Source organism: Alexandromys fortis, unplaced genomic scaffold (genome assembly GCF_014885135.2).
Source record: "Alexandromys fortis isolate MF-2015 unplaced genomic scaffold, M_Fortis_MF-2015_v1.1 scaffold_73, whole genome shotgun sequence".
Taxonomy (NCBI): Eukaryota; Metazoa; Chordata; class Mammalia; order Rodentia; family Cricetidae; genus Alexandromys; species Alexandromys fortis.
In genome coordinates, this window is record NW_026067959.1 from 8,884,344 (window position 1) to 8,898,658 (window position 14,315).

The following is a 14,315-nucleotide window of genomic DNA, read 5'->3' on the forward strand; positions in this document are numbered from 1 at the left end:
AAGAATATGTAAGGGGAACCTCATCTCTTGCTACAGAAGGAAACTACAGCATCTGAGGGTGGGAGAAGGCTGGTTGTTACCTTTCCCCTTTATGAAAGTCAGGGTTTGACAGGAAGACGGGGACCTTCAAATGAAGTCAGTGCAGTGGGGAAGGTTGCAAAACAGGTGTCTTCTGGTGGACAAGGACAGCTCCTTGTCCAGAGACGCTGCCAGGACTTCTAAATCATGCCTGTGTAATGACTTTCTGCTTCCAGAGCCTGTCCTCATGTTTCCATTGTTGAACCAAGAACCAAAGTGAAGTCTAAACACAGCCAAAGTAGAAAATAACAGCAGAAGCTGGTTAATACGTACTGTCAATTTGGGCAGACACGCAAGTGTTAGAAAAGGTGGAGTGGGGACTATAAGATGGGCTGTGGGAGTGTTCATCGTGACAACATTTACCTAGGACTTGGGAGGGGCATCTAAGCTGATCTTGGTATTCCTCCACGCGGCCATGAGGTTTGGACTGTGACTGTGGCAAACAGCAGATGGGTGGCTATGGTGGAGCCACCCTAGCGCACTATTGAAATTCTGAGAAACTCCTGGAGGTATAAATATTTGGATTCGTTATGCAAGACTGAACAAACATCCCAAGGATGGTGCCTTCACTAAGGCCGTCCAAAATGCACTGGGTGGCAAGCAAGCAGAGCCACCAGGTTGTGATCTGGGCATTACCAGATCCTCAGAGCCAACTGCGTGAGTATAGCAGCAATTCATCTTCACTGGAATTGATGCCCACTCGGTCTACGGCTCTGCATCTCTCGCCTGCAGTGTGTCATCCAAATAATCATGCTAGGTCCTAGAGCAGAGGTGCTCAACCTTCCGAGTGCTGGGACCCTTTAATACAGTTCCCCGTGCTGCAGTGATCCCCAATCATAAAATTATTCTCCTTGCTCCTTCATAATTACTTTTGCTACTGTTAACAATCTTAATGTAAATATCTATGTTTTCCGATGGTGCTAGGCAACCCTTGTGAAAGGATCATTGCTTCCCCCCCCCTTCAAGGAGTCACGACCCACAGGCTAGAACCACTGTCCTAGAGCACACTTGATTTTTATCTCATTCAACACTGTATCAAGGACTACAGAACCCCCTTGCATTACCATAGCCCTGAATGCTGCAAACAGAACCCAAGTGGCCTAAGGCCCAGCTATATGTGTAACCTGCATTATTGGTCTGCTGTTTTCCAGCGATCGGTGTGCATGCTTTAATAATGGCTTCCATGTCCCTTACTGTTTTAAAATCACGGGTGTGGGAATCAGGCTGGAAGGAAGGTAGACTAATTTCACAATCGGTGACTTGAAGGTTTTGTATTCCTTCCAACAACCTAGGCTGAAGTAGATGAACAGTCTGGGTTCCCAGGGGGTAAGGGGGATGTTTTCACTAGCAACCCTAATGAAACGGCTCTTGTGAATTGGATCTATGACTAACGTGATCGTTTCGGCTGCCCATGCCAGTGGGCTCGCAGGGTAAGAATGGAAGTGCTATCCTAATGAAGATACTTGACCCTAAGTGTAATAAGGAACTAAAGAAGGTGTTGGGAACCCTGAAGATGCTGGTGTGTTACTACTGGAGTCAACGATGGTAGTGAGCAGGCAATGGCGGCAATTATGGTCTACCAAGGGTAGGGCAAGCAAGGACTCGAACCCTTTCATGATGACAGTTTGGGTCACGCACAAATGTTGGTCAAAGGTGAGGAAAAATCAGGGTAGCTGATGGGAGAAGCAGGTGAGAGTCCAGTTAGAGCCTCCAGATTGGCCACAGCAATGATGGTAGCTCAGAGAGCCTCAAAGCCTGGCCCCTGACTAATAGCATCAGCTTCACCTGGGATGTTGTTTAAGCAGTCATATCTCCTAATAGTGTGTCAAGGAATAGCCACAGTCAATGTAGTCATAGATTCCAGTTCACACGAGTCCTTACTGGAGTCTCAGTGAAACCATCCTCTTTGTTGGGGTTTGTTTAGGACCCCAAACAACTCATCCACTTCAGCCTAGGTTGTTAGAAAGAATAGCAAACTTTCAAGTCACTGGTTGTTAAGGCTCTTGTCCACCCAAGGAGTCACTGAATCTAAAGGCCTGGAGGGGGAACCTGCTGGTCTGGTAAAACAAACTAAGTAATCCTGGTGGCTGGAGTTTGAGAGCCATTGTTACGGCTCTGATAACTCGCTGGGTTGAGTCCTTCCAGGTACCACCCGCTCCAAGGAATCTATTTAACAGAGGGACTGATGTGGAGAGGGGTGTCCAGAAAGGCCATGTTAGCTTCTGTGTACCACGTCAGGTCCTCCCTGCCCTAGTGCTTCCTCCAGCCACCGCCACCGAGGCTAGCAACCCTTTCCACGCAAGATGGAAGGCTTCACAGAGACCCTGTTTGACAGCACACTGCCTCAAGCCACTGCTGTGGCCATTTCCTGCCTTCTCTAAGGTTTTTCTGATGCAGAGGCCTGAGAAGGACAAAGAAATCCCTTGGTGCTCACCCAGCACTTTCTGGAAATGTGAGGGTAGGTGATGTCATTGACTACCCTTGCCCAACGGTGAACGAGGGCTGATAAGTCTTTCCCCTTTCATACCTTGGGCAGCCCCTTGAGATGTGATACACACGATGCCTCTCAAGACCCCCGGGACTGAATGGCAGTCACCTATGCCACTGGCCAGCTTTGATAATGTCTCTGAGTTGTCTGTTGCTGTTTCTTCTGTCTGTTGCTACTCTGCTGTGGGATCTCTCTCCAAATAAACCATGTGAAAGCCTTTGTCACTGGTCCTGTTTGGAGGAATCTAATTTATATCCCTGGCTAGTAGGCACAATCTCCGCCTTTTCCAAGTCACTGTGGCTACTCCTTTGGTTCTCACACTGTCTTCCAACTCAGGTGGCCCTCCTTAAAGGTCTAATCCAAAGCAGCATGCTTCTAGAATTAGGCAATCCTGCGGGAGTCGGCATGGCATCTCCCTCTAGCTGTCATTTTCCTCTAAAAACAAAAATAGCGGCTAGCAAGGATATCTGTCTTCCTACACGCAGGAGAAGGGGACTGTCTCTGCTATCTCCTCGGCACCTTAAACGGTGCCTGGCACCCAGCCCTAAATACGTAACGTCTCTCCACTAAATGAGAGAATACTCAAGTACGACAAGACAAAGATGTCGAGGCAAGTCAGAATCTAGGCTAAGAGATTCTGGTTGAGGCGGGGGCGGTATGCATATCTCAAATTTGAATTTTATTTAAAAATTACAAAAACGTTTCCAAGTTGTCTATGAGAAAAGTTAAAAGCAGAAACTTGTGGTTAGTTGCCAGCTGTCTGATATCATTTATAAAATTGAACAGAACTTAGATGTGTGTCTTATGCCTCTGTAGATCCGGGAGCCTTTCTTTAGGTCCCTTTCTTTAGGTTCTGGTAGTATCATGATTGGCACACTTTCCAAAGCCTTTTTTCTTTGCACGCGATGTAAGATGATCCTGTAGACCCCTGTGATGGAGCTCCGAGCATCTCTACCTTGGTTATTCCGGATATGCTCGTCTGTAATCCCCAAGTGTTCTAAAGTGCTCTTCACCTCACTTTCTTCTTCTTTGAGGGTGCTGGTTTCCGACAAATGTTTAGGGTCCAGTTGAAAAGGTTCCAAAGGGGTGGGGTACGGCACCCCTCGCATCCACTCGTTGTTCATGATGTAGCTGATCCCATACCTCTCTGTGGGTACGGGCTGAAGGACTCCTCGGATGAGCCGGTGGCAGGGCTCTGACACGTGCTGGGGGATGCTGTAGGTACCCTCGAGGATGCTCTTCTTTAGTTTGGCCACCGTTTCTGCTCGAAATGGCATCGTACCTGTCACCATGAAGTACAGAAGGACACCCAAGGCCCAGATATCCACGTAAACACCAACGTAGTGTTCATCTCGGAAAAGTTCGGGTGCGGCGTAGGGTGGAGACCCACAGAAGGTGTTCAGCATTTCGCCTTTTTTACTTACGGTGCTGAATCCAAAATCTCCCACCTTCACACATGTGCTGCTGGTATAGAACACATTCTCCGCTTTCAGATCTCTGTGAATAATTTGGTTTTCATGCTGTGAAGGAAACATGGGAGACGGTCAATTTTAAGGTAAATGGCAAAATAGAAAACAGATCCGTTTTTCTGCAACAGAGAAGTGGGTGACGGTGCTGGCATAGACACAGAAATTCAATAGGAACAACTTAAATCATATTAGGAAACTAACACAACCTTTAACCCAGTGTAATGCCTTTACCCCCAAAAGTAGACCAAAGGTTTGAGTCTTCTGTGCGGTGGCTACTGGAATTTGTGCCATGCAGACTCTGGAGTTCGTGCCAGAACAAAAGACCTGGCTCTTATGCAACTGCACAATTCTGAGACACAATCAAATAATGAGCCTTCCTTTTGGAGGTCTTACCTGGCTTTTCTCAGTTTTCCCTTGACTGAGATCAAGAGTCAGGAAGTCTTGGAGCCTGCTCCATCCTCCTGGTCATACTCCTTTGGGTGGGCTCATATAATTTAGCCAAAAGGAGGGGGTTGAATTTGGCAGGTTTCTTGCTATGTGTTGTCAGTACGTGTCCCTGCCTGCCCTTACACTCTAAGTTCAGGCAATAGTCTTGGGAACTTTGACCTATTTTATTTTAAAGGCTTGGGTAAAGGTTTAATGTCATTTGTCCCAATGAGTCCTTGGGGGTAACAAAACAGGCTTTGCAAGCTAGAACTGGTCAAATTTACATTCAATTCCATCAGCGTGTCAAACGAACCGCACTTCTTCACAAAGTGCGATGCTGGTGCGCGCCTCAGAAGGCTGCTTGCTGTGAGGACCATTACAACGCTGGATGCTCAGCGTGGTCTTTTTTTTTTTTTTTTTTTAAAGATTTATTTATTTATTATGTACACAGTGTTCAGCCTCCATGTATGCCTGCAGGCCAGAAGAGGGCACCAGAACTTATTACAGATGGTTGTGAGCCACCATGTGGTTGCTGGGAATTGAACTCAGGACCTCCGGAAGAGCAGCCAGTGCTCTTAACCTCTGAGCCATCTCTCCAGCCCCATCAGCGTGGTCTTTGCACACAAATCCAGTGACATCTATGACTGCCCTTCAGCCTTTCTCTTTTCAGAGGCCAGACTGCAGGGAGCAACGGCAGGACACAGGGCTTCTGTGGACCCGTGTCTGCACCATCTCCTGGAGTGCCTGGTGCTCTCCTACCTGGCAGCGGGTAGTTACGTACACAAGTTCCCGCTATGTGCCCAGCAGTACGGTGGGGCCCGAGCGAGCACACAGAAGAAACAGTTCTCGGAGAAGTCAGGTAGTGTGTGTCACAAAATCCAGCTTTATAAAAAAATCATTGGAGAACTAAAGAATGACTTAATTGGGCGTCAATACGTGGAGCAGAGAATCAGTAAGCACTAGGTGGGGGCGGGGGGGGGGGGAGAAGAGTGAGATGGCGGTCACTGAAGATGAGAAAGTCTGGTGTTAGTTGACCTGGGACTGAAGTGAATTTCAGGAAGGGAGAGGGGAACTGGGCTGGTCGGGAAGTATGGCCAGGACTGAAATGTGAGCTCTGAGATGAGGTATACAGGCATCCAGTACAGGAAAGGAGGGCCAAGGAAAGGTGACAAGCTAAATGGGTGGGCAGTAAATGAAGGACGCTCATCTGGCTTCTCTGATAGGCTCCTGCCAACTTCAGAAGGAGCCACAAGCCTGCTGGGTACCAAGATCCTGAATATTGCTTCAGAGGCAAGAACCCTGGTCCCAGCTAAAGTTCTGACTTATAGAAGGGTCAGCTGTCCGCTATTGCAGAGCCGACCTTCTCTGTGGTGTCTATGTGATAACAAATCAAAGCCCTACATCCCCGGAGTTGAAGCCCCACAGCAGGCGAAGTGGGGCCCCCCCCCGGCAGGCAGAATAGGGGCCCCCCGGCAGGCAGAGTGGGGGCCTCCCCGCTTACCATGTGCTTCACGGCCGACACGATCTGGGAGAAGATGACCTTGCTTTCTGGTTCAGAAAGCTTCCCCTCGGTGCTAATTTTCCCAAAGAGCTCCCCGCCTCCTGCATACTCCATCACCAGGTGGAGCTTGGACAGGGTTTCCACGACTTCGTAAAGGCGGATGATATTGGGATGGTGTAGCTTTTCCATGCTGGAAATCTCTCTGGAGAGCAGCCTTTGGGTTTTCTGGTCTAACTTGGTCTTGTCCAGAATCTTAATGGCCACTTTTTCTGGAAAGAAAAAAAAAAGAGCTAAAGGTTTTTTTTTTTAATATTTATTTTATTTATTTATTATGTATATAATAGTCTTTCTGCTTGTATGCCTGAAGGCCAGAAGAGGGCACCAGACCTCATTTCAGATGGTTGTGAGCCACCATGTGGTTGCTGGGAATTGAACTCAGGACCTTTGGAAGAGCAGGCAATGCTCTTAACCGCTGAGCCATCTCTCCAGCCCTGTTGTTTTGTTTTTTAACAAGGAAATTGGTATTTAAAGCTGGAAGGGTTCTGGGCAGTCTATTTATCCTATCAGACATAGAGGTTCAGTGGTTCCCAAATCAATGGAAATGAAAAAAAAATCTCAAGTCTAGTATCAATATCTATCAATAGGTTTGGTTGCCAACTCCTATCTCACAAATGAGTTCTCACTTGTCATCTTCACCTAGTTTTCCAAGTAAAGTTAAAAGTCCTTGACTTAGCACAGAGAGCAGTTCAGGATCAGAACAGGCTTCTGTCTTCAGTGTTAGCCTGTGGCTCTGGCCCAGCTTCCCCTCCAACTTCCTCCTCTAGTTTGTTCTTGAAACAGCAAACATTCATGCACGGGACCATTTCTTTACCTAGATCTCTCTATCACTATGTCCCTGTCCTTGCCTCAGGTCATCCCTGGTGACCCTGCGAAGCTAGCCTCACAATTAGCCTACCCTTGCAAGTCTCCCATGGTACCTGCATAAGGTGACCGTGACACCCAGGCTCTGGGTGTTTAGAATACCCATGTTCTGCAGTCTCAGCTCCCCAGCCTATAAATGTTGTCTTCCCTATTATCTTCCCTCTCCCTGTAAGGATTGTGTTTTATGTTACTTTGTCTGTGCCTGACATGCAAAGTCATACAGACATATGTATGACATGTATGTATGTAGACATACGTATGACATGCAGACATACTGTGTCTATGCTGGGTTGGTGAGGGTAAGAAGGCATTGGCCCATCCCTGTGCAGCTGGAGGGAGGACTTCGTGGTGCAATAGTTCTGGATAGCGTTTTAGTTTAGTATAAAGTGTTGAAATCCTGAAGATGATTACATCCTTTAGTCCAGCCATTCACTTTTAGCAATGAATCTTAAAGAAATGACCTGATGTATGTACAAGGGTGCCGGGGTTACAGGGAATAGCAAGTAGCCAGCGAGAGGTGGTTAAAGGGTAGTTCATCTTTGTTTATAACAACGCACCCCAGAGTGATGTCAGTCTGTACTTATTGATATGAAAAGACATTAAATATGTAAGAGACATCAGAAAAATACAAATATTCACTCATAGATAAAAATATAGTGAGACAGCTTATTAAAATGCTTAGATACTTTCGGGGGCAGGGTTTCGAGACAGGAACTCTCTATGTGACAGCTCTGACTATATTGGAACTTGCTTCATAGACCAGGCTGGCCTTGAACTCACAAAAATCCTGCCTCTGCCTTCTGAGTGCTGGGATTAAACGCATGCACCAACACCACCCCTGAGGACTTTTTTTTTTTTTAAAGAAAGGATCTTGTGTTGCCCAAGATGGCCTTGAATTCATTATATAATTAAAGATAACTTTGAATTTCTTACTTCTTAACTCCATCTATCAAGTGCTAAGATTACAGGTGTGTGCTACTAACGCCTACTTTTTTGTAGGGCTAGGGACTAAAGCGGGGTGGTGGGGGGCTTTGTGTACGCCGTGTGAGCTCTTTGCCAACTGAACTACACCCCAACTCTGGAAGGCTTATCTAAAGGATCACAGATAGTTCTTCTATAAATTCTGTGTATTGATTACTAATACTTGTAATTTTTTCTACAATAAACATAGAGCACATGATGAAAATGGTTACCGTTAGAAATAAATGAATCTTGAGTTCATAACACAGCTTCATTCCGTTGTTCAGATTTGGCCAGACTATCCAGAAAGCAGTTAGCAGTCAAGCAAGAAGGGATGGAGGCAGACTGGCTGTTTGACCTACTTGCAACACACCTGCTTCGAAGAACTTTGGTACAGTGTTATTGGCATGAAAATAGACGCTGCCTGCTCAAAGCAGGAGTCTTACTAGCGAGTTAAAGGTCAGTTCCGCTTTCTGAAATGGACTGAGGGAGTGGTGGTATCTGATGTGGGGAGCTGCTTCTGTTGGAAGCAACACTGAGCAGCCAGGAAGCAAGCCATGAGTAATTAAGTCCCACTTTGGCTACAAATGGGCTTCCTCACCGACATCCTCTGGGCATTCTTCTTCCTTGGTCACGTCTGTTCTACCTTTCAGTGGTTAGCACTGATTGCCTCTCGCTGTTTCCCTGAACCAACAAACCATACAGTCTGTACATCCCGTCCAGAAGAGTTGCTATTGCGGAGCTAAAATTCCACCTTCCAGACCCGCAGTCCCTGCAGAAGGGATTTCTCCTGCTATCTCCCTTCTCCTTGTCACAGGATCCTGTAACCTCAGCTCTGTGACCCATTAGCTCCATGCACTGTGAATGTTCGACAATAGGTGGCAGTAGGGATCTTAATCTCCCTTTCCTAGAACCCTCCCTTTACTAGAACCACTTTAGCAAAGGTCCCCCTCCCCGAGCCAGGACTAGAGTAGGGTGGGACAAGTGCTGTTGGAGTGAGTACCTCTTGAGATTCTGCTCATCTCGTGTTAAGTCACGTGACAGCTGTGCTTTGCATTAGAACACAAATGTAGAACCACATAAAACATTATTAAAGCCGGGCATAATTTTGCACACCTTTAATCTCAGCATTTGGGAGGCAGAGTCAGGCAGATTATCTGTGATTTCAGGACTAGACTGATCTACATAGTGAGTTCCAAGATGTCAGGACTTCTCAGAGAGACCCTGTCTCAAAAAAAAAGAAAGAAAGAAAGAAAGAAAGAAAGAAAGAAAGAAAGAAAGAAAGAAAGAAAGAAAGAAAGAGAAAGATGTCGGTTCCCTAAAGAACTCCGTCTTCATAGTTACTCATGTATGCACAGATGTGTAGGTGCACAAATGTGCAGAAGCACGTACACAGGACAACCTTGGGTGTCATTTCTTCTTAAGCACCTTTCACCTTTTGTTTTAGATCAGGCCTCTCCTTGTCCTGTATCTTTGTCAGTAGGCTAAGCTAGCTGGCCAGAATGTTCCAGGGGTCTTCCTCCTGAGTGTCTCCCTATCTCTGCCTTCTACCTCCCCACGTGCTGATGGCCAGTGTTCTCTGTGGCTTCTGGGAATCCAAACTCAGGTGCTTGCACTGGTGACGCAAGCACTTTACCAACTGAGTCAGTTCCACAACCCCTATCTACTCTCTAAACACGTGTTCAGGTAGGATACAGTGCTCACTAGGCAGGGAGAAGACAGGACACTGTTCTTACAAACCAGCGAAAGAGAAGGGCTTTGAAAATAGCCCTTATGATACATGTGGTTAATATTAGGAAGGAATCCCCCCCTTTTTTTTAAATATGGTGCGGCCCCTCTGAGTAAGAACACTAAGTTGTGACTGGGGGTAAGGGAGAAGCCCAGGGGATGATGCATATGTTGGCCTACATGAGATGTAACATTTGTGCTAGAGAGGCTGAGGGGAGCCCTCTATGACAGAGTTGTGAACTGATGGATAGTGATCCCCAAATTAGCCAGGAGTGCTAGCAGGGTGAGGTAACCCCTAGGCTCAGAGGAGCCTGCTTTAGGGAAGGCAGCCTTGGGAAAGCCAGGGATTTATGGAGAGTGTCATCATCTTGACTCCGGTCGGTTGTGGGAACAGTGGTCCGACTGCAGTGTGGGAAGTGCAGGGGAGTAGCTGAAGTGTGGGGAGGGCAGGGGAGTAGCTGAAGTGTGGGGAGGGCAGGGGAGTAGCTGAAGTGTGGGGAGGGCAGGGGAGTAGCTGAAGTGTGGGAAGGGCAGACAGGGGTAACAAGAGAGGTCAGTGGGGCTGCAGGGGCTGCAGTATGCCTGAGACCGAAGGGCAGTTGCTGCTGCTCAATTCTGAATGGTCATTGCTAGTTTGACCACGGATCTGAAGTTGTTGAGTTTTTAGTTTTCAAGAGAATCCAGATATCTTTAAACTTGTGTGAAGGCTTCAATTATTAAGTATCCATAATGAATACCTCCAAATTTTCTTCCTTCTGCATCTTCTCTTCCCCTTTAAGAGGAGGGGATTACTTTCTAAAAACCAATGGGCTTTCTTTAAGCAGGGTTACCTTGAGTAAGCCTCTAGCCCACCTTCATTCTGTCTGCTAGCTCTTCTTACCATTGTGATGCTTCCGTGAGAAGCTAGTGTCCTGACTCAATTCACCAAACAGTTGCCAAATGTTGAGTATTTATAATAAACATGAGGGGACTCAAGTCATAATGTGATAGATACAGCATCCGATGCCAACTGTCTCCATCAATCTCTCTCTACTTTGTCTGAGGCAGGGTCTCTTGCTGACCCCAGAACCCCAGAACTCACAAACTCAGCTAATCTCACTAACCACCTTGCTCTGCAGAGCCCTGTCTTGGCCTCTTGAGCACTGGGGTTGCAGACGGCCCACCTGGTTTGCTTGTGAGTCCTGAGTATCTGAACTCTGATCCTCACACTTGCAATGCAAGCACTGAGCCATCACACAGCCCAGTTTTCAGGATTCTAAACCTTTCTCAATGGCACTGCTTCTCTCCACCCTCTTTGCCACTCCCTTAGTTACAATGGGCATCGTTACTCATTCATCCGGATCTTTAGACTGCCTTCGTTTACTCTCCTGACTCCCCGCCTTCAGTTCATCTTGCTCACTGAAATCAGATCCCATCAATTGCTTGTTTACAGTCTTCAGTGGCTTTCTGATACCTAAATGACAAAATTCAACCGAGTAAGAAGAGTGTTTGCGGGCAGGCCGATGATTGCATCAACATCGCCCGTGTCCGCTCCTGCCTCTCTCTGCAGGCTCGTCTGCCCCAGCTCTTCTAAATTCCCAAGTGCCCCCTCACTGGTTCTCACCTGTGGGTACTTTACATACTATCTTTCTCCCGGAAGCTTTTCCTACTGTGAAGTAAATCTCAGGACCCACTGTAAACCTTTCTAGTTAACAGGCCGTTTCTGGATTCTGCTGGTGTCCGGTGAGCACACACTTATAGCCTTACTCTGTGGCAACTTGTAGTATCTGTTTTCAGTCTCCTCTAAGCAGCTATTAGAACCTACGCGACAAGAGGCCACACCTTACACACCTTACTCGTCCCTCTAAAGTCCAGAATAAGGCATGCACTCAGGAGGCATTTGATATATATATATATATATGCCTGTTTTGTAATGGTAATTGGGGAATTGGGGAGATGGGTCCGTGGGTAAAGCCCTGTCTATGCAAGCATGAGGAGCTGACTTTGTATCCCCAGCACAAACTGTAAAATCTAGAACTCTAGTGCTATGGGGAGCAGAGAGAAAGGGGTCCCCCTGGGACCTCTGTTAGCTAATCTAGCCAAAACAGGGCAAAGAAGTCCATTGGCAAAATGAACAATGTTTAAAAAAAATGATAGACACATATGATCAGCAATAATTGGACTCGGTGACCTATAAAAGAAAGAGAAGGAGATGAAGTTAGAAAAGGGCTGGGGAGGGTCAGGTCTGGGGAAAACTGGAGGAAGAATCACTGTGGGGGAATATTATCTAAATACGTTGTATTCATGTGTGAAATTACCAAAGAATGAATTTTTAATTTTTTTTTAAAGGTGAGATAGAGATACAGGAGGAGATTCCAATGTCAGCCGCCAGCCACCACACGTGAAAGAGCGGGTGAGTCTACCCACCCACACACATGGACACACACACGTACATGACACACACAAATAGTCAAAGGAAACAAAAATAAGTGAGCAGACCAATGAATGAGCAAACTGAAAGAGAAGAAGCAAGGACTCTTGAAACTTAAGCTGAGGGAAAGAGCAAGGCAGCAGTCACCAGGGGCAGCGACCCAGAAAAGCTCTGGGTACCTGTGGCTTCTTTGTTATTTTCTGGTGACCGCAGATGGGACATAAAACATTCAGAAGCCCGGTGCATCATCGCTTTCGAGAAACGTCTAATTAGCCTAAAAAGGGATTCACGCTGACTGTTAGCCTGCCCTATGTCCCTGCAGATCCCAAGAGAATCTACGCTGTCAGCTATGAAAAGAAACTCCTGCCCGAGGAGAGGCCATATTGTTATCTTATTCCTGGAGACCCAGAGCAGCGGGTGTCTTTATTGTTATTGTCTTTTTTTTTCCTTCTTAAATCCTTAGCTATTGTCCTGGGAACTTCCTGGGCATCGAAATGATGTTTTCTGATACCCAGAACGTTCGTGTTTCCTAGAAAACCTCGTGACAATTCTGGCCAAGATGGCTTTGGGGGGGGGGCACATTTGCACAAACCGCTATCCACTTCCCTGCCCTCTTTCTCACCTGCCACCCCATACCCGGGCGGACACTGGGCTTTTGCTAACAGGGTTAGGCTCCTGGTGGTTAGGCCCAAGAAGAGCATTCAAGCTTTATGAAGCGCCATCCACGCAGTAGGGAATTGTTCTCTGAAACTCGGGCAGGTGGGTACAACGTTAACTTTAATATATCAGACAGGAAGTCATGCAATTCAGATAAATGCTGGTCATCATTTGTCTTCTCACCTAACAGCCTGTCTACGAAATGAGCATTGCCTTGCTCTGGCCTCGTGGTGGTCTCTCAGCTTAGCTGGTTATTCTGCCCATCGTGGATACACTTAGACTTACCAGCGTGCTGTTTTCTTTATTCGCCTTAGACCTGGAGCTCCGCTGAGAGAGTAGTGGGTATGTGGCCCTGCAGACTGCAATGGCCTTCACTCTAAAGCAGCCATCACAGCTGTCCAGTGAACCAATATATATATACAATATATATGTATATATACACACAGAGAGATATAATATATATAACATATAATATATTCTAATATATATATTAGAATTTGAACCGAAATAGAATAAAACTAGTAGAATGGAGATAGGCAATAAAGGGGAACTTATAGAGAGCTTGAGCTAGCAACTGCAATTCCTGGCCAAGATGCATTTGAATAATAAACGTGGAATGTCATTCTGTATACAGAAGCAGAGAGATATTTATCATGATGATAAATACCATGACAATAAAGATAAAATGTTATCACGGGAAGCCATAAAATCCTATGAAGGGTGAAAGATGGAATGAGTGAAGTGATTGAGACCCCGCTGTGGGTCCTCAGACTTCCCTACTATATCTCTCCCCTCCTGAGCTAATTTGAGCACACCTTTGCTCCTGGAACTGAGTGATAAATGGCTCAGGCCTGAAAAATCTAGACTGCTTTGAGAGAAGACCGATGCTATTCTTTAATGAGTATTTCCCATGTGTTCCGTTTAGCGTGTGCTACGTAGCATCTTTGCTCTGATCAAAGTCTTGTTAACTCTACACAGGCTTGGTGTAGGAGGTGATGTATGCTGGGAATATGTTTTATTGACATTGGTTAATAAAGAAGCTACTTAGGGCCATTGCTTAACAAAGTAAAGTCAAGCTGAAAGAGATAGCGAGAGAGTAGGCGGAGTCAGGAGAAGCCATGTAGCCAGATCAGGAGACAGACGCCTCCACCGGAGCCTACCAAAACTTTACCAATAGGCCATGACCTTTGTAGTGATGCATAGATTAATGGAGATGGGTTAGCTTAGGATATAAGAGCTAGCTAGAAAATATGCTTAAGCTATGGGCCAAACAGCATTGCAAATATTTTAGGTCTGAGTGGCCGGGAACAAATGAGCAGCCTCCAACAACATAGGCTAGGATCATGTGGAAAGACAGAACTTCAACTGAGCTCAACTGAAAAAATGCACTCTAAAATTGACCTATGGGCAAGCATTTTCTTATCTAATGATTGATGTACAAGAGCCCAGCCCACTGTGGTCATATTGTGAAAGGTGCTACCCCTGGGCAGGTGGTGTTGGGATATATAAGAAAGCAGACTGAGCAAGCCGTGGAGAACAAGCCAGTAGGCAGCACCCCTCCATGGCCTCTGCTTCAGTTCCCACCTTCAGAGTTCTGCCTTGGCTTCGCTGAATGAGGGACTGTGATAGGAATGTGTAAGCAAACAAATCCTTCTTCCCCACGTTGCTTTTGGTCAG

The 14,315-nt window shown here is 46.4% G+C and overlaps 1 protein-coding gene across 1 annotated transcript in view; it reads right to left on the reverse strand.

Moving 5' to 3' along the window:
• Window positions 1-3,275: 3,275 nt before the first annotated feature.
• Window positions 3,276-14,315, reverse strand: part of Nim1k (NIM1 serine/threonine protein kinase) — a 47,224-nt gene continuing 36,184 nt past the window's right edge. Inside the window, exons 3-4 of the mRNA XM_050152767.1 lie at window positions 5,963-6,231; window positions 3,276-4,086 (exon numbers count right to left, since the gene is read on the reverse strand). Of these exons, the coding sequence (XP_050008724.1) occupies window positions 3,337-4,086; window positions 5,963-6,231 (1,019 nt within the window). The 3' untranslated portion in view covers window positions 3,276-3,336. The remainder of the gene's footprint in view (window positions 4,087-5,962; window positions 6,232-14,315) is intronic.